The sequence below is a fragment of the Amia ocellicauda genome, chromosome 12, assembly GCF_036373705.1.
Source record: "Amia ocellicauda isolate fAmiCal2 chromosome 12, fAmiCal2.hap1, whole genome shotgun sequence".
Classification (NCBI taxonomy): Eukaryota; Metazoa; Chordata; class Actinopteri; order Amiiformes; family Amiidae; genus Amia; species Amia ocellicauda.
Window position 1 is genome coordinate 37,481,901 of NC_089861.1, and position 20,780 is coordinate 37,502,680.

At 41.2% G+C, this 20,780-nt stretch overlaps 1 protein-coding gene across 1 annotated transcript in view; it reads right to left on the reverse strand.

The window, feature by feature from the left end:
• Positions 1 to 1,143: 1,143 nt before the first annotated feature.
• Positions 1,144 to 20,780, reverse strand: part of LOC136765025 (sodium- and chloride-dependent GABA transporter 2) — a 45,126-nt gene continuing 25,489 nt past the window's right edge. The window contains exons 9-14 of the mRNA XM_066719500.1: positions 11,224 to 11,336; positions 10,952 to 11,089; positions 6,266 to 6,368; positions 5,911 to 6,011; positions 5,620 to 5,790; positions 1,144 to 5,185 (exon numbers count right to left, since the gene is read on the reverse strand). Of these exons, the coding sequence (XP_066575597.1) occupies positions 5,048 to 5,185; positions 5,620 to 5,790; positions 5,911 to 6,011; positions 6,266 to 6,368; positions 10,952 to 11,089; positions 11,224 to 11,336 (764 nt within the window). The 3' untranslated portion in view covers positions 1,144 to 5,047. The remainder of the gene's footprint in view (positions 5,186 to 5,619; positions 5,791 to 5,910; positions 6,012 to 6,265; positions 6,369 to 10,951; positions 11,090 to 11,223; positions 11,337 to 20,780) is intronic.

Below are 20,780 nucleotides of genomic sequence, written 5' to 3' on the forward strand. Positions count from 1 at the left end.
CTGTGCTAAGAAAATTAATTTATTCATAAATTATTAATCATGCGCAAACCAACCCGGGACATATAACTCGTAGGGGCGCTGGATTCAGCGTGACACCGGACCAGATAATGACCATTTCATTAACAAACAACATTTCTGTCAAATCTATATCGTCGTAATATCATCATAATATCGCTGTAACACGTCTTTGCTTTCATGGATGGTGAGCTCAGTCGTCTCTCATTGCTGCCATTTGACAACTCCTAACTAGTGAGTGGACCTGGTGAGACCATATTGTTACTGAAGTGTCTCTCTCTGACAGACTGCTGATTGCTGCTGATTTCCCTCATTTTTAATCAAAACTCTCCTCACTGCTCGCATCTCTGCTGGCATTTTAAACATGGCGGCTGAACTACAGCAAATAACTTTTGGTGGAGACGACTTTACCCCGCCCCCCAGCCCCTGACGTCACTGGTTCTTAGGTTCCAGACCAGCAAGTTTTTGTTGCCAGAAAAAGTGACTCCGTGCCGGCATGGAGCCAGTTCTTTTGCAGTGGAAAAGCAAAAAATGGTTCCAATTTAGGCACCGGCTCCGAACTAGCACCGGCTCCTTTTCAGTGGAAAAGCACTAGTACAACGGACTGGGGATGACAGGAAAACAGGGGATCCAAGCGCGGAGCATGGTAGAGGTGGTCAGACAGGCGTAGATCGGATACCGGCAGGACAGGGCAAACAAAGCAAGACAAGATGTGGTCGTGGTAACAGGCAAGGGTTGGGCAATCAGGCAAACAGAGAATCAGGGGAAGTCCAAGGAGGCGGAGGTCGAGGATACACAGGTTAAACAAGGCAAAAGGAGACTGCTCAGAGATGTAGTACACACTGACAAAACTTCGCAGTGAGTGAGAGTTAGGGAGGGTTTTATAAAGGCTGGTGGGAGAAGCAGATGATAGAGAGCAGGTTTATGATGAGTAAGCATTGACTGGTATGGAAGGGCGATGGTGACCTCTAGTGGGGAACTGTTGAAGTGCTGTGGATTGTGACACTACTATTCTCTCTTGAAGATGTCTTCCCTTCTACTACCACTGGGACTGCGGCAGCCAAAGCAGCAACAAAAACAAAAAGCCTGCGCAAAGGAAAAAAAAAGCCAGTCAATAAACCAGACAGATTTAAAATGGTCCCAGAATGTTTTAATATAACACCATACACCTGTATTAAGACACACTCAGTAAAACACTGTAAACCACAGCAGTCTGAAAAGATCTGTACCAGTAAACCACACAGTTTCAGGGGCTTTTAATAATAATAATAATAATAATAATAATAATAATAATAATAATATACATTTTATTTATAGGCACCTTTCATGACAGTCAAGGTCACCTTACAAACAGAACACAAAAGAGTCATCCATAAAAGCATCAACAATAACAACATTAAGCAAACAATACTACAATAAAACATTGGAAGATACAAAATATGAACTCAATGCATACACAGTCACAAAAAAGCCAATTTAAAAAGGTAAGTTTTAAGACGAATTTTAAAAATATGAAGACTTTCACTGTTACGAATGTCCAGAGGAAGGGAATTCCATAAGTAAGGAGCAGTATAACTAAAGGCTCTAGACCCCATAGTGTTCGAACAAATATGTGGTATAACAAGAAGAGTTGACGAGGAAGATCTAAGGGTACGAGTAAGTGTATACGTATGAAAAAGATCAGAAAGGTATGAGGGAGTAAGATTATTTAAGGCCTTAAGGTATGTAAGGTATGTAAGAAGCAACATTTTGAAATCAATTCGGTACTTAACCAGAATCCAATGAAAATGTTGAAGAACAGGTAAAATGTGTTCGATAGAGGGAGTTCTAGAAATGATTCATGCAGGTGAGCATTGACCAAAAAGAAGAGCATTGCAGTAATCAATACGGGATGTAACCAGTGCATGAATAAGAATGGCAGTACTGTTCAATGTGAGAGAGGGAAGAATGCAGAGCGAATTATGTTATTAACATGGGCTTCAAAAGATAAGGTGCTATCAAGGACGACACCCAGACTCTTAACCTGTAATGAAATAGAAGCAGTGGACTGATAGATAGTCACAGAAAAACTATCAGTTTTTGCCATAATAAATGTGGTGCCTACAAGGAGAATTTCGGTTTTAGCACAATTTAATTTAAGAATATTAAATGAGAACCAGTTTTTAATTTCAGATAAACAGCTGAACAGAGAGGGCAGAGGAAGTGAAGAAGTGTGCTTGGAAGACAGGTAGAGCTGGGTGTTGTCGGCATTGCAGTGAAAATTGACACCATGGTTCCTAAATATATGACCAAGGGGCACTAAATAAATAATAAATAGAAGAGGGCCCAAGACTGCGCCTTGTGGAACCCCAGTAATAACTTGTGATGATGTAGATCTACAATTTTTAAGTTTGAGTGCGACAAGAAAGATATGATCAAAACCAAGACGGGGGGTGCCCGTAATTCCAACTGAGACCAGTCTGTCTAGGAGGATGTTATGTGAGATCATATCAAAGGCCGCACTCAGATCAAGAAGAAAGAGTATAGACAGCTGACCAGAGTCCACAGCCAACAACAGATTAGTAATTTTGACAAGAGCGGTTTCCGTACTATGATTGAAACCCGATTGAAATTGTTCAAACAAATTATTAGCTGAAGGATAATCATAAATCTGAACTGCAACACTCCTTTCCAAATTTTTTTAAATAAACAGTAAATTTGAAATAGGATGAAAATTATCAAAATTAGTAGGATCTGCCCCTGGTTTCTTAAGTATTGGGGTTATTGAAGCAGTTTTGAATGATACAGGAACCAGGCCAGAGGACAGTGAAGAGTGAACGATCTCAGTAATTAAAGAAGACAGAGAAGGTAAACATGCTTTAACTAAATACGTTTGAAGAGGATCAAGCTGACAGGCAGTGGATTTAGCTTTCCGAATAATAGAGGATATCTAAGCAACAGTTGGAATTTTAAAAATAGAAAATACAGAAAGAGGTAGCTGAAAGGAAACCAAGTCTGACGGGCCACAACCATCAATATTTAAAAGTATTTGCTTGTGAATATTTTCAATTTTGGTATTAAAATAATTAATAAATGTGTTACATATAGTAGTAGAATACATATGTAAAGGTAGAGACTCGGGTGACTTTAGTATATTGTTTACAATAGAAAAAAGAGATCTAGTATTCCCTTCACCTGTCCTAATTGAATTAGTATAAAATTCAGATTACACTTTACGAATAGCATTCTTATAATGTTGCATATGATGAGCATTCAATTCTTTATGAACTGTAAGACCAGTTTTGGTATACAAACGCTCCAGCCGACGGCCTTTAGTTTTAAGCTGGCGTAATTCAGGAGTGTACCAAGGAGCAGAATGAGTAAAAGAAACAGTCCGGGTTTTCAAAGGGGCGAAAACATGATCTCATGAAGTCCATCATTATAATAGGATACCAGGTCATCCACAGTCGATAAATCAGCTTTTCTAGAGAAGGTGGCAAGTTCATCAGCGAAGACAAATATATCAATATGTAACAGATCGACATAAGTTTATCTTAAATACTGTGAGATGAGCATTAAAAGACAGCAACAGATGATCAGATATAGACAAATCTGAAACAGTACAGTTATAAGGAGTTATACAAGAACAACAGATAAGGTCAAGAATATGCCCTTTGGAGTGAGTTGGAGTGTTGGCATATTGCTGTATACCAAAACTGTCTAAACAGGATAAAAATTCCCTTGTACGTGTACTACTAATATTACTAATACTAATACTAATATGCTGCCAACTCTCAGTCAAACAGAGGAAGTCAAACTTACAGTCAGACAGGAGGTCGTAAACCAGAGGTCCCTTGTTGGTGAGAGATCGAATGTTGAACAATCCAAAAGAGAGATTGGCTTTACCAGCGTTATTGCTAGCCCACCTGGCTAGGTTGGTTAGCACGCTATGGTCAACAGTTTGTGTAGAGTTCTTTGTGTGACGTGGATAAGAGAACCAAAAAGACCGTATTGGGTTCGTATCGTCAATGTTGTAGCTCTGTCGGGACCTACAGTGAATATATTTCGAGGTTTATACACAATATCCAGATGAAGATGTAGGGCTGGTGAGGGTTCTGAGAGACAGGAGCGCAAGCGAAAGAAGTCCGCCTTCATATAACGCAAAATCGACACCACTGGACAATATATAGAAGAGAGGGTGATCCTAATGAATACGGTCTGTACAAACAACTTGTTCATTTTCATTGTTTCGCCGAACCCAGAGCCTCAAAGTAAAAGTTCAGAGTTAATAAATCCAGGCAGACCAGCAACCCCAAGAAGCACCAAACCTCCCGGTATCAAGCAGGCAAGTCATCCAGTGTCAGATTGCTCATCATAAATAGGAACAGATAAAACACAGTTTAAGAGCTATCTAAGAAACCATGTCTCAACATATAAAACATATATAAAACAACAAACACAGAGAGGCAGCGGCACCCATGAGCACCAGCGTTCACCTCCTGTTCTCACTAAGGAATGTGTCCCTTATTTTTACAGAGAAGAGATTTATATTGGACTTCACTGTATAACTTTCATTATACTAAATACAGATCTTTAAATTGTTCTAAACTGGCAGTGGTATACTGGCAATAGTATACTGACTGTATACAACCTATACATTGATGTGCTTTATAAAATGTACTTTATAAGTAAACTGCATAAGTACATTTCTAATGTATTTACTATATTGACGGTGTACATTATGTACTGTCCTTTATAAACTGTACTTTATAATAAGTAAACTGAATGAGTACACTTTTTATTGTACTTGTGTTTACTATACTATAGTGTTCTTTATATATTGTACTTTATATACTGTACTGTATAAACTGCCTTTTATACACTGTACTGTAGAACTTGTCTTTTTTTAACTGTACTGTATAAACTGTACATTATATTCTGTACTGTATAAACCTAAACTTTAAACTGTACTGTACTTTAGTGGGAACAAAAATGTCTCAACAGACCTGAGACCTCCTCCTCTCCCTCCAGCTTCTTTTTCTGGGACAGCCCCTCAGGCTACCAGGGCCTCATTTCTGTGATTCTCCATCAGGAATGTTAGGCTGGGGTCGGAATTCAAAGGGGATCTATTCGCTTTCTGTTTCTGGGTCAGAGGTATGGCATCAGTAGGGGAGCACAGCAGACGGAGATGCTGGGGTTAAGCGGCAAACAGACAGAAACACAGAGAAACAGAGAACACAGAGAAACAGATGAACACCTGCTGGACACCTGCTGGTGTGTTCTTATTCAGTCACTGGCACCACCACACACAAGACACTCCCCTGTCAATACTTCTCAACCCTGGTCCTGGGGGAGCACCTTCCTGCTGGGTTTTGTTCCTATTTTTATTTTTTAAATGGCTCATCTTAAAAAACGGTTGGAGAATTTGAAATCTCTGATTAAGCTGATTAAGCCGATAAGTTATTTTTATGTTTCAATTAAGTAATTGAGTTTGATTGAACAAAAATGTACAGGACAACTAATACCCTATGTCCGCTGATTCTCCTACAGAGGAGGTGATAGTGTGAGTCGGGGTGGGGGAGATGGAGGGGCTGATGGGAGTGGGGGATGGGGAGGCAGACTCACCTGCAGCAGGTGGCCCTGAGAGGTGAGGAGAGAATACAGCAGCCACAGTGGAAGCAGAATGATGGAGGAAAGAGCCAGCAGCCATCCCAGCCCAGACACCCAGCCCGGGTACACATAGCTCTTGTTAAAGGTGAGAGGGGCCCACCGGACAAGGGAGAATATGAAGGTCCCCTGAGAAAACAAAGAGATGAAGACAGGGAGACAGATGATGTCTTCATTACATGTGAATGCTCTTTGGAGTTTGTTGTGTAATTTACTTTTTTGATGAAAAAATTGATGTGTTGGACTCACCATGCAGACAACGGGAGTGAAGAAGCGCCAGCAGAGGCTGAAGATGGACCAAGGCCGGTAACCAATCATGTCCTCTATGTTGTCCAAGAACCGATCAGCACCTGGCAGAAGAGAGAAGAGGTTTAGCAGGGGACTGGAGAGAGAGGTAATCGGAGAGGGGACAGGAAGGAGGGGAGGAGAAGGAGACAGAAGCAGCAAGATCACAGAGAGACAACACAATAACTGTTTTTGCCCTTTTTTCTATTCAGTGAGGCAAAGCCAGTACATGCTCCTCTGTGTTCCTGTCACTGCCCAATGCACACCCATCCCTCCTCCTGGCTGTGTGTTCACTGGATGGCCACTTCTTAAGACTCACCATACACCCAGCCTATGGCCACACACTGGCAGATTGCCAACAGCAGCAGGACAGCTCCGCTGCAAGAGTAATGATCATAGATCTGGAATACGTACAGGCCTCCCTATGAGCAGGAAGAGAGCGAGAGAGTGAGAGAGATGTATAGTTCCCTATTGCATTGCTATTAAACACTGGACATGTTTTGGGTTTTTGAGAGAGAACACAGGCTGAGACATGAACCTGTATCTATACTATATACTATGTATCTATACTGCCACCTGATTGGAGAAATGCAGGGATGGCAGGGTAGTTATCTTTCAATTACAAAAGAGTTCCCCAGGGATTATAGGTAGTTACCTTTGACATGGATGTTTGTGGAAAGTCTGCTACAGTGACCCCACTGGCCTGCCCCTTATTATTATAATTATTATTTTTGTAATTTAATTGATGTTCTTATCCAGGGCAACATACATTTGTACCCATTTATACAGCTGGGCATTTTACTGGAGCAATCTAAGTGAAGTACCTTGCTCAAGGGTACAACAGCACTGCCCAACCCAGGATTTGAACCCACAACCTTCCAGTTATGAGTCCAGAGCCCTAACTACTGCTGCCTTATTACAGCCCAAGTATACTGCATGCAGACAGATTTGCCTCGTTTGACTTTTCACATGCAAGAGAAGCCTTGTCTGTGTCTTGTTTACATTCCCTCACTCAGAACCTTGCTGTGTATTATATATATATATATACAATACTGTGCAAAAGTTTTAGGCAGGTAAAAAATAGACATGTTAATAGATTATATTTATCAATTAACCAAATGCAAAGTGAGTGAACAGAAGAAAAATCTAAATCAAATCCATATTTGGTGAGACCACCCTTTGCCTTCAAAACACCATCAATTCTTCTAGGCAAAGGGTGGTCACACCAAATATTGATTTGATGTAAATTTTTCTTCTGTTAACTCACTTTGCATTTTGTTAATTGATCAATGCAATCTATTAACATTAACATTAGCATTCTTACATTACAGCATTTTTTCGCACCTGCCTAAAACTTTTGCACAGTACTGCATGTATATATATATATATATACACCGATCAGCCATAGCATTTTGACCACCTGCCTAATATTGTGTAGGTCCCCCTTTTGCTGCCAAAACAGCCCTGACCCATCAAGGCACGGACTCCACTAGACGTTTGAAGGTGTGCTGTGGTATCTGGCACCAAGACGTTAGCAGCAGATCCTTTAAGTCCTGTAAGTTGGTGAGGTGGGGCCTCCATGGATCGGACTTGTATGTCCAGCACTTCCCACAGATGCTCGATTGGATTGAGATCTGGGGAATTTGGAGGCCAAGTCAACACCTTGAACTCGTGATTCATCAGACCAGGCCACCTTCTTCCATTGCTCCGTGGTCCAGTTCTGATGCTCACATGCCCATTGTAGGCGCTTTTGGCAGTGGACAGGGGTCAGCATGTGCACCCTGACTGGTCTGCAGCTACGCATCCCCATATGTAACAAACTGCGATGCACTGTGTGTTCTGACACCTTTCTATCAGAACCAGCATTAACTTTTTCAGCAATTTGAGCTACAGTAGCTCGTCTGTTGGATCGGACCAGACAGGCCAGCCTTCGCTCCCCATGTGCATCAATGAGCCTTGGCCGCCCATGACCCTGTCGCTGGTTCACCATTTTTCCTTCCTTGGACCACTTTTGATAGGTACTGGCCACTGCAGACCAGGAACACGCCACAAGAGCTGCAGTTTTGGAGATGCTCTGACCCAGTCGTCTAGCCAACACAATTTGGCCCTTGTCAAAGTCGCTCAGATCCTTATGCTTGCCCATTTTTCCTGCTTCTATCACATCAACTTTGAGGACAAAATGTTCACTTGCTGCATAATATATCCTACCCACTGACAGATGCCATGATAACGAGATTATCAGTATTATATATATATATATATATATATATATATATATATATACAGATGTGACAAAAAATTAATTTGGACTAAAAATAGCTAATGGGAGGATGGTGAAAATCTCTCTTGATACACACACATATATGTACAGATGGGTGACAAATTAAAGGATAAAACCTGAATAAATGAGTGGAGGAACATAACGAATGCAGATGTCTCCAAAGAGGTGTACTGCATGATACAATTAAGCAATTAACATCCTACCATGCCCTGTGGCATGTATAAAAATGCTGAGCAGGCCCAGTAAACCTCAATTTTGGATCAAGATGGCAAGAGGAAAGGATCTAAGTGACTTTGAAAGAGGGGCCATTATTGGGGCGCCATAGGCACTGGTCTGCAGAGATGTGGAAAAAGGTGATATGGTCAGATGAGTCATCCTTCACCATATTTTCGACAAGTGGGCGAGTGCACGTGTGGTACACCAAGAGAACGGTACAGGCCTGACTGCTTGACCCCTACAGTGAGGGGGGTCTGGAGGCTCTGTTATGCTGTGGGGAGCATTTTCCTGGCATGGTTTGGGTCCACTTGTCCTCTTACAGGGAAGGGTTACTGCAAATCATTACAATTGATCACCTTTATCCTATCATAAAACATTTCTATCCTGATGGGAGTTGTCTCTTCTAGGATGACAATGCCCCCATCCACAGGGCATAAGAGGTCACTGAATGGGTTGATGAGTATGAAAATGATGTGAATCATATGCTATGGCCTTCACAGTCACCAGATCTCAGATTTTGGAGTGACGTGTTAGACTCTGCTCTGCTCTGCTCACTGGTGTGAGTTTGAGCTATTCTGTCAGAGTTTTTATTTTTTTCTCAAGATTTTTTTAAGCAATCTCAAGCGTTTGCATTCTTCTATTGGCAATAAAGTGGGGCTGCACAGCCTGCCAATGTGGATTTTGGATCTCAGTCTCAGCACTCCTTTTTGTCTTCTGAGATGTCGGGATTCCACCACTGTGGGAGCTGCCCTGCCAAGCTGCCAGCTCAAGACCCTCACGAGTTCTTTATTGCAAACTTGGGGCCTGTTCATGCAGTGGAGGCTTTGCACAACCCTGCTTTGTGTGGGGTGTGTGCTTCCTTCAAGCCTAAATCCCTGCATGACAGGCTAGACAGGGCCTTGGGGTGTGTTCCCAAAAAAGGCTAGCACACACTCTTCTTCTGCCCCTCTGGAGAGCTTTGGATCACCCCCGCTCTTGCACTTGACAGACAGTGCTTCTTCAGCTGGCTCTGAATATCTGGCTCCAGCGCGCACACTCTCGTGGCCGATCCCCACATCAGTGCAGACTGTGATAACCATCCTGTCCAGGGTGGGTCAAGCTGCTCAGTGCTTAAAAGTGCCCTGGCCGGGAGACCTGGAGCCAGAGCGTTCACTTTTTCAGCGGCGAGCTCCTTCAGTGAAGCAGCCTTGATCCCTCCCTGTCTGTCCTCTTGGGACAAGCCGGCGTCGGGGCCTTCGACTATTAAGGCTGTGGAGCAATTTTGCCAGTTTCAGGGTGTTGAGGAGATTGTCCAGACTACTTTACCAGTAGTGGGGTCCACCATTGGGATGATGGTCTCCACTCCCCCATTCTCTGCTATGCCACAAGACTTTGCCTCCCCTGCTAGTCTCCAGGTGCCTGAACAGCTAATGGTTCAGATAACATGTGCTGTATCAGCTTCTTGGGCACTTTTCAGAGGTGCTGCATTGTCTGAGGTTTATTCTGCACCGAGCTGGTCTACGCCGTACACATCAATGTGCTTCTACAGATGTGCTGAGCACTGCTCCATTCCTTACTGTACCTGTATTGACATCTGCTTTGTCGTCTGAGCAAGTCTGAGTTTCTCCTTGCTCTTTATGTCTGACGCTTGTGAGTGATCCTTGGGAGCGGAGTTCACAATCCTATTGTGTTCTCTTGCAACTGTTCTGCCGATCAGTCCTCCCTTGTGACGGCATGGATATACTGTATCCCAGAATTGAAAGATACATTTTGGGTTGAGAATGCAACCTTGGTAATCTGAAATGGAGAAACAGTTCCCCGGCTTTTGAGGTTGCTCTGTTGACCTTTATAGCTGGAGCAAATTAGGCAGTTTTGTCTGCGTGCTGTATACTTGGGCTGAAATAGGGAGTGGGCCAAGATGGTCACTGCACGCAAGGGCCTATCGGCAGCTTTGCTAGAAGGCTTTTGCGTTCCATAAACATCTGTGTCAAAGGTGACTACTCATAATCCCTGGGGAACTGTTTCTCCATTTCAGATAACCAAGGTTGCATCCGTAACCCAATGTTACATTGTGTGGCATGACAATGACCTCATGCAGCAGGAAGGGGTGGAGCTGCAGGGTCAGCTCATGTCTTTCTTTCAGAGGGTGTGGTCTCTCTGATGTTTCATAAACCATAAGGGATATACTGGGAAGTGTTACACCCTATGGAGAAGGGTGCAAACCAGGGGACACAGTGCTTGGTGCTGGACAGCTGCACTGCCTGCACTGAATTATTTTAATTGTACTTGAGCTCTTAACTCAAAACTGTTACTGGCTTAACTGACATTTTTCAAGTTAACAGTTAACTTAGAACTGTGACTATGCAGAAGCAAGGATTTTGCACTCTAGGTATCGACCATTCAGAGCGTGTCACTGACAAACTGCACACTGCAGTGAAGGATATGTACTCTTATTTATAAGAAATCAATGTATGCACTCATGCATACACAGACCGGTCCTTGGGGATGTCAGTGGGGGCGCTGTCTCACCTGCGTGACCATGATAAGGCCCAGGAGGAAGTAAAGCACGCACATCAGGAGCAGAAGCAGCTCTCGCCGGTACCCCTGGAGCACTGCCGAGGGGAACAGGTCAGTGATGGATGTCATCTGGGCCTCCAGACTCACAAACTGGATCCAGAGAAAGGAGACATAGTGTCAGCCACTAAACAGAGACCCATGTAGAAGGAACAGAGGCACAAATACATACAGAGATAGAGATGATGGCAGTGGGGGAGATGGGGGAGGGGGGTCATGGGGCTCACCTCGGTGTCCAGTCCCAGCATGATGATCATGAGGAAGAAGCAGGCTGCCCAGAGTTGGGGCAGGGGCATCATAGCCATTGCCCGTGGGTACACGATGAAAGCCAGCCCTGGACCTGCACTCAATCACACACACACAAATACATAGACACATACATAGACACACAGGTACATAAAGAAGCGTCATGGAAACTATCTACCTAGAATACAATTAAGATAAATCTATTATTTACTATTAGTATTGTCACCCCCTTGTAGCGACCATCATATTGTGTTGTTTAAGTATTGTCAAAAGATTGCGAAATCTTTGATCCATGTAAGATACAGAGTAATGTAGAAGCATACATTCAATACATAAACTACACATTACGGTTTATGCCTAATGATTCCGAAATCGAGAAGATACTCTTGATTAGGAAAACTACTGTCCAGTCCATCCAAGAGTGGATGGAGAGGAAAGGACCCTGGGTTTGTGATAGTTTCAAAGGGCTGTGTCAAGCTATGGTTCGGGACTACTTTCTATTTCTTGACCCAGTTGTGGCAGTAACAGCTGTGCATCATATCAAGCAAGGTAAAACAAAAAAAGACAAAAAACGGGAGTATTTTTAAAAACTCTGTCAAACTTATTTTGCTGTTCAAAACTACTTTCCAGGGGCCAAAGAAAATGTAAACTATGGTTTTATTTATTGTGAATTTGTACCCATCGATTAAAGATATGATTATATTGTATTCAGATGCCAAAAATATGACCATGCCAGATATCAAGCAGAGGGCACAGAAGGCCTGGAAAAGTAAACCTAAAAGTGTGCCAAAATGAAAAGCAGTGTGTATTAGCTAACCAAGTGCAAACCCCTGGTAGTGTTTCAGTCTTGCTTGCTTCTGTCCTGTCTGAATTTACGGAGGCCCTAAGCTCCTCTCATGACAAAGTCAAGGGATCAAATACCTCCCAGGATCAGCCAAAGCTGAAAGACGCCACCCCACCTCTCCTCAAGAGAATGATTCATCATCGGAGATTCCTAGAGAGACCCCTCCCCTAAAACTACAGAGCAAATGGTGATATGCAAGCAGTTTCTAGGACAGCTAACACAGAAGGTCCAGGGAAAGCACTTCTATATCATTGTGAATAACGAAAGTGTACTCAACTGTGAAGCACTTTTAGACAATTGAGATCAAGTTAGTTCAATTACAAATTGCATGTTTGAAAGAATTAAATGGAAAGTACAACATGCCAGCCGGAATCTGAAGTTGGAACCTTGTAGTTTAAATTTTACAAGCTACACTCAGAAGAAAGCACAGATAACTTGCAAAGCATGGTGTACTCACAGGACACAAAGGGGTTAGGTGTATCCAACGGTGATTTTTATTAAGTAGGGCACACACAGGGATGGGGAATTTAAATAAAACAATTATATCCTCATGGGGGAGTCTTCAAACTCAAGAGGGTTCAAAAGAAACAAACTAACAAAAGAAAGGCAAATTAAAGACACAAACACCGACCACTGTCTTGGTTTAAATATGGCGGCACAGCTGTGGTGATTAGCGCATCAGGTGCGTCTGACAACCTGAAGTCAACGAGACGCAGCTGCTGATGAGAGGCAACCCAGTCCTCACCAACAGCCATGCAATGACAGGGCCATCCTGTCGACATGGCTAGAGTTTACCTTTAAGGAACGGAAAATAGTGCATCAAGTGAACATTTACAAGATTGAAACTGAAGGGTTGCTTATAGGTCATGATTTACTGGACAGGTTAGCACCGCTCATTGATTCCCAGTGAAAACCTACAGCAATGTGCACACTGACTGTGTGGCAGTAGCTTCAGTATGGCAGGAAAGTGCATGTGCATTTCAGTGTGAAAGAAAATCTTCCCCACAACCTGTGATTAACTGTTTCTGCTTTCTTAATGCACAGGAAATCCCCATCTTAGCTGCTCCAAGTGCAGTATCACTGCTGACAGGAAACTGTTCTGAAAAACAGACTGCTCACCTATTGGTGCAGAACTTAATGAATAAAGGCAGAAAAGCATTTTATGACCAGAAAGCTATGAACAGGGAATGTCAAGTAGGAGAGGAAGTTTTGTACTTAAACTTCTTTAAACCTGTAGAAGTGACTAGGAAATTCCTATAAAACTGGTCAGGGCCATTTGAGATAAGTAGTTGTGTGGATAAGTAATTGCCTGTAGCGTACCATATTAAAATACCAAAGGGGAACCAAAACTCAGTGTATAAATGGGTACACATCAGATCAGGCCATACAGTTCACTCACAGTGACTGAGTAGCAGAGTCACCCTTTCTGCTTCTGTATGTAAATATTAGTTACATTTGATTTATGTAAGTAGTACAAGTGTGTAAATGTGTAATTTAGTTTGAGCAGTATTTTGGTGAGGAAAAATATTTTGTATTAACCCTGTGTTGCTGCAACCTCTACTATTGGATCGCTGTTTTCTGCTGAATTATTTGTCACCAACACATTAAGGAGAAATGTTAGGGAGTTAACAATACATCTTTGCAACAGCAATTACATAATATTGGTGCAACACAGTTGCAGAGGCACAGTGTTTCTACTATCAATTACCATTCTACAGTTATATTTAACTGCATAGTGTAGATATCATAATTGATGTGATTGAGTGATATTGTTATACGTGGAAGTTATTTCTGTGCATCAGCATGCTGCAGGAGGAAATGGACAAGTATGAGTTTATAGTAGCTTTCAAGGCCAACACTACCCAAACGTCTATCGAGGCTAGGCTATATAAGACCCCAGTAGCAGACCTCTGGGAGAGAGATATAGGTTATGAGAGATTCTGCCTGCATGTTTTTGCACAGTGATACCTTGTTTTGAAGGTTTGTTCTTGGTTTTGAGATTCTGTTCAAATAAACTTTTGCTACTTTTGCTAAACACAGTTGTGTGCCTACCTGTTTGACTACAGCAGTGAAGGTCACCCGCGACATATGGTGTCAGCAGTGGGATGCTGTAGCCACAGGGGGTGCTATTGTTTTTGAAAGTGGAAGAGTCTAAAGAGCTGGGAGCTATGCCACCCAAGAGAGCCGGTACAGATGTGTACACACCAAAAAGAGTCTTCACTTCAGCTGAAGATCTAAAAGATTGGACTGCCTCACTGGCACAACCCCCTTTCGAATGTATTACCCGAAAGGCACCAGGAATACTGCATCATCATTCCTTGTCGCAGCCAGACTTCCCAAGTCCTATCTGCATCCTTTTCAAAACTCGATTAAGTCGGCCAACATACAAGGAGATTTTGATAAGGATCTGAACATTCAATATTCGTTATTTATGAATTTGAGAAATATTGCATTGTGAATGATAAAGTGTTGCTAATGTACAATAGCATATTACTTAATGTATTTTTTCATAATCTAATTCTGATATTTTAATGTTTGTTTTACATGTATGAGTTATTATCTAACGTAGATAGATACATACAGACGGGTGACAAATTAAAGGAAAAACCAACATAAATTGTCTCAGTAAGGTGTTGGGCCACCACAACCTGCCAGAACAGCTTCAATGCACCTTGGCATAGATTCTACGGATCTCTGGAACTCTTCTGGAGGGATGGAACACCGTTCTTCCAAACAATATTCCCTCATTTGGTGTTTTGATGATGGTGGTGGAGAGTGCTGTCTAACACATTTCTCTGAAATCTCCCATAGATGTTCAATTGGGTTGAGATCTGGTGACTGCAAAGGCCATAGTATATGATTCACATCATTTTCATACTCATCAAACTATTCACTGACCCCTCATGCCTTGTGGATGGGGGCGTTTTCATCCTGGAAGAGACCACTCACATCGGGATAGAAATGTTTCACCATAGGATAAAGGTGATCACTCAGAATAACTTTGTAATGATTTGCAGTGACCACTCCCTCTAAGATGACAAGTGGACCAAACCCATGCCAGGAAAATGCCCCCCACAGCATAACAGAGCCTCCAGACCCCCTCACTATAGGGGTCAAGCAGTCAGGCCTGTACCATTGTCTTGGTGTATGCCACACACGCACTTGCCCACTTGTCGAGAAAACTAGCCAGTTGAGCAGTTTTTGTGACTGAAGCTCCTGCCATTTGTGCCCCAATAATGATCCCTCTTTCAAAGTCACTTAGATCCTTTCCTCTTGCCATCTTGATCCAAAATCAAGGACAACTGGGCCTTCTCAGCATTTTTATACATGCCACAGAGCATGATAGGATGCTTATGCTTTATTGTATCATGCAGTACACCTCTTTGGAGGCATCTGCATTTGTCATGTTCCTCCACTCATTTATTCAGGTTTTTCCTTTAATTTGTCACCAGTCTGTACATACACTCACCTAAAAGATTATTAGGAACACCTGTTCAATTTCTCATTAATGCAATTATCTAACCAACCAATCACATGGCAGTTGCTTCAATGCATTTAGGGGTGTGGTCCTGGTCAAGACAATCTCCTGAACTCCAAACTGAATGTCTGAATTGGAAAGAAAGGTGATTTAAGCAATTTTGAGCGTGGCATGGTTGTTGGTGCCAGGCGGGCCGGTCTGAGTATTTCACAATCTGCTCAGTTACTGGGATTTTCACACACAACCATTTCTAGGGTTTACAAAGAATGGTGTGAAAAGGGAAAAACATCCAGTATGCGGCAGTCCTGTGGGCGAAAATGCCTTGTTCATGCTAGAGGTCAGAGGAGAATGGGCCGACTGATTCAAGCTGATAGAAGAGCAACTTTGACTGAAATAACCACTCGTTACAACCGAGGTATGCAGCAAAGCATTTGTGAAGCCACAACACGTACAACCTTGAGGCGGATGGGCTACAACAGCAGAAGACCCCACCGGGTACCACTCATCTCCACTACAAATAGGAAAAAGAGGCTACAATTTGCACAAGCTCACCAAAATTGGACAGTTGAAGACTGGAAAAATGTTGCCTGGTCTGATGAGTCTCGATTTCTGTTGAGACATTCAGATGGTAGAGTCAGAATTTGGCGTAAACAGAATGAGAACATGGATCCATCATGCCTTGTTACCACTGTGCAGGCTGGTGGTGGTGGTGTAATGGTGTGGGGGATGTTTTCTTGGCACACTTTAGGCCCCTTAGTGCCAATTGGGCATCGTTTAAATGCCACGGCCTACCTGAGCATTGTTTCTGACCATGTCCATCCCTTTATGACCACCATGTACCCATCCTCTGATGGCTACTTCCAGCAGGATAATGCACCATGTCACAAAGGTCGAATCATTTCAAATTGGTTTCTTGAACATGACAATGAGTTCACTGTACTAAACTGGCCCCCACAGTCACCAGCTCTCAACCCAATAGAGCATCTTTGGGATGTGGTGGAACGGGAGCTTCGTGCCCTGGATGTGCATCCCACAAATCTCCATCAACTGCAAGATGCTATCCTATCAATATGGGCCAACATTTCTAAAGAATGCTTTCAGCACCTTGTTGAATCAATGCCACGTAGAATTAAGGCAGTTCTGAAGGCGAAAGGGGGTCAAACACAGTATTAGTATGGTGTTCCTAATAATGCTTTAGGTGAGTGTATATGTGTGTGTATCGAGCGAGATTTTCATCATCCTGACATTTGCTATTTTAGTCCAAATTCAATATTATCTAATAATATAGCAGATTGATATCTTGCTGTTTCTGAAACTGATCAAGCAAGGTTATCAGTTTCAGAATGGAATCTTGAAGATCACAACGAATTGTGAAATTACGAATTAAGGGGAATTAATATCCATAAGAAATAATGGGAATAGCCCTAGATGCATTCCAACACCCCAAAATAAAAACAATGTACTTATACAAACACCATTAACCACTCTTATAATTCGTTATAACGATAAGTTTACAAAAAATAAATGTGAAACCATTACTGTATGACCTCAGTGAATGAACCTAACATTGTACTGTTTCTAAACACCAACACTTTGTACTTAGCCCATCTCCAAAGCTTTACATCACATTATGTAAAATCCAGACATTACAAATAATTTGTATTGTTAGTAAAATTAGAGAGAAATTATTATTCATAAAATTGAGCATGAATGAAAAGAAAAATGTTCACTAACCGCACGGGATCATTGTTCACAGGCTGAGAACACATGATGTTGTGGGATGATGGGAGTGTGAGTTACAATATTAAGATTTAGTGTAAAATACTTATTTTGCAGAATTTGGAGAAAGTAATAAGAATGGGAAGAGACAAAGTAAGAGGAGTTCTTGCTCATAACTGCTCCAGTTTTTCTTTTATTATTTTCATACTTTAATCACATCAGTTTATAATATCTGCCAATATGGAGTGACTTTGTAGCGTTGACGTCAATAAACAACAACTCTGCGAGGACAGGTGACAAAAAATGTTGATAAAAAAAAAAAACATACTATATTCATTAGCGACTACAAAATGTAGTCGACAAATTGCGAGGACCCCCTGTATCAAAAGTAACCTAGGATATTGTCACTGTTATAATCACTATCTGAAGTAACTTTTATCCATTGTATTACACAATATATCTTACTGCCAATTGTATCAATTTATTTTTATAATTTAGCATAGTCAGTGTACCTTTATTTCATAATAAAGAGTTGTTTGTATCTTTTGAACTTGTGTTTGTGTCTGATCTATTCCAAAGAATTGAGCTCTACTGGTCAAACGTCTTACAATATTTATTTAGCTAAAAACAACTCCTATTATCTAATTACACTACACCCTGTTCCCATTGTAATGGATTCCTGCCTGTCAAGGGACACATACCCAGTTCCTGGAGGACCACAGTTTCTCCTGATTATTTTGGTCTGTATTCGAGCTGAAGAACTGCATTTCTTTCCCTGTGTGTCTGTGTAAACAAGGTCACTGTCTCAAGGCCTTGCTGAGCTACAGTACTGTGCCATAGTGTAACCCTGATACCCAGAAGAACACAGTCTGATAAGAACCAGTTTCCTCCAGACATTTGGTCTTGATATATATTTTTTAAAAAACGTATATTAAACATGACATATGCCTTAAATTTTCCCCAGTTTAACCATATATGGGTTTTCCTAATGAGTTCTCAGGCAGAAACCAAATTTCCACTCATCACGGGACAGACATGTGGGCACTGTTATCTTTCTCTCCTGTCTGGTCTGCATAAAAGTACCTTTACTTTGTAACTTTTCTAAGACTGTTTTCAAGATTGCCTCTTTTGAAAAAAAAAAACCTTTTGATGGGAAATATATCTCTCTCTGGATTTCTTCAACTCTTCAGAGCTCTCTGAAATACTTTAATAAATCACTTTATGTCATAATCAATTGGACAAATAACATTATTTTAAAACTTTCTGCAGTTCTTCCACAGATTTTTTTTAATGGAAGGTACCGGGGGGCAGGGAGCTCTGACAATGGGACATGTTCTACTCAGGAAAGAAAACAAAGGAAAACTGCTAGTAGGAAGGTCCTGAAATGTTTGTACCTCAATTAAGGATGCACTGATTACATTACATTATTTGTCATTTAGTAGATGCTCTTATGCAGGGCAACGTACATTTGTATCCATTTATACAGCTGGGCATTTTACCGGAGAGCCTCAGTATTTGAACATCATATAACCTTTCCTTTCCTTATAAGCTCCATAACTGAAAGCAGCGCAGTAACTGATGATCCCATTAATTCACTGCTTTTCAGACTCTTAGGCACAATTTACACAGTTGCAGCTGCACTTTGTACTTGTTTTGTACTTCAATAATTGTAATTCCTATACTTGTCTGATTACTACATTTGTATTTGCATTTTATTTTATATTTGTTTATTTTCTTTTACCTAACTGCTTCTTCAATGTGATTGTTTTCTATACTAGAATTGTTATATATAATTGTTATATATTCCCATTTGAATTGTCAGTTTATGACAAAATTGCACTTTATAGCTTTTTTATATACATACTTGAAAAGTTATTCATTACTTATCATTTTAAATGTCTGGTTAAGATTGAGAAAAAGTTGTATGGCATACAATTCAGTCATATTGTTTTTACTGGTTTGTTGTAGTTAATGTTGTAGTTACTGTTTTAACTTGGTGTCTGTTTACTGTTTTTAGATGTACATGAATGATGCCAAGCAGTGCACATCTACACACAGGTCATGTATACAGCTGTACAATGTCAACAAAATTAAAACCCCATCCGATCGGTACTTGGTATTGGCAGATATTTAATATTCACCCCCGAATCAGTATCAGCAATGAAAAAGTGATATCGGTGCATCCTTAACCTCAATGCCAGCAGTATAAGGAACAAGATGTTAGACCTAGAAGCCACAGTGCTGGCGTGTGACTATTATGTTGTAGGAGTGACAGAAACATGGCTGACAGAAAATTATGTGGATGAATACAAGTTGAAAGGATACACAGAGTTTAGGAGAGACAGTGGTGGGGTAGCATTATATATCAGAAATGACATTGAGGCAGAGTAACTCAAATTAGATACTGCTAACGAAACAGAATCTTTGTGGGTTAAGCTTTTGAATAAAAGAGCTGGAGGATTAGTGGTAGGAGTGTGTTACAGATAGGGGCGGGTTTGTCAATTTTGTGGCCCCAATCAAAGCTCAGTTTAGGGGCCCCTCCACCTCTACCTGTCATGACCATTTTAGCGTCACCACACACACCAGTGTCTGCCACAATCCTATGTCATTATAAGGGTGGGCTAGAGTATCGTCAGTACACTCGAACTAAAGTTAAAATGGGAGAGTGAAGGACCTTCTAGTACTTCTTCACTTCGCTGTCATTCATTGACTGAAGCTGGCAGAGTTACGGTGGCTCAAATGTGTCGACGCTGAATTAAATTACCGTTTGTAAATAGATAGCCATGCAAATGGAGTGTGTAGGGCACTATGCAGAGTTACTACACAAATAGAAAGTAAAGGTAGTATTAATAAATATTAATAAATACACAACGCAAACTGAATAAAATAAAGATTTAAAAGACGATTGTGCAAATTACATTGCAAATTGTTTCATTGTTACAAAGTTTCCAACTTAAAATCACAACTTTAAAAGGAGCATTTGAAATACACGTTTTAGATTCAAATACATATTTTAAAGAACTATATATATATATATATATATATATATATATATATATATATATATATATATATATATATATATATATATAAATCAATTTCAATGTTGTTATTGTTGTTTTTAAGTGTTGATTTAACGATAATCGCATCGGAGCTGCAATGTACACTATTCGTTTTAAAAACAACTCTTAAATGGAGCCTAAGGTATCCCATCAATTTGCCACGCACTTTTCATCACAAGCTTTTAATCACAAACAATACCCAGATAGCACAGGATGTTGGGCTGACGTCGGCATATGGTTGGCATGGTTGGACAACAGTCACGGTCATGGGGTGACGTATTGCCGACGCTGGCATACGGTTGGCATGGTCGGATAGCAGTTACGGTTGGTGAGATGGATCATGTCCGACTAAAAGCCGACAGATACGATATCAGTGTAACTTGTTTTAATACATTGACCTATACAACTTTAAAATATCATACATGTGAGTAAAAA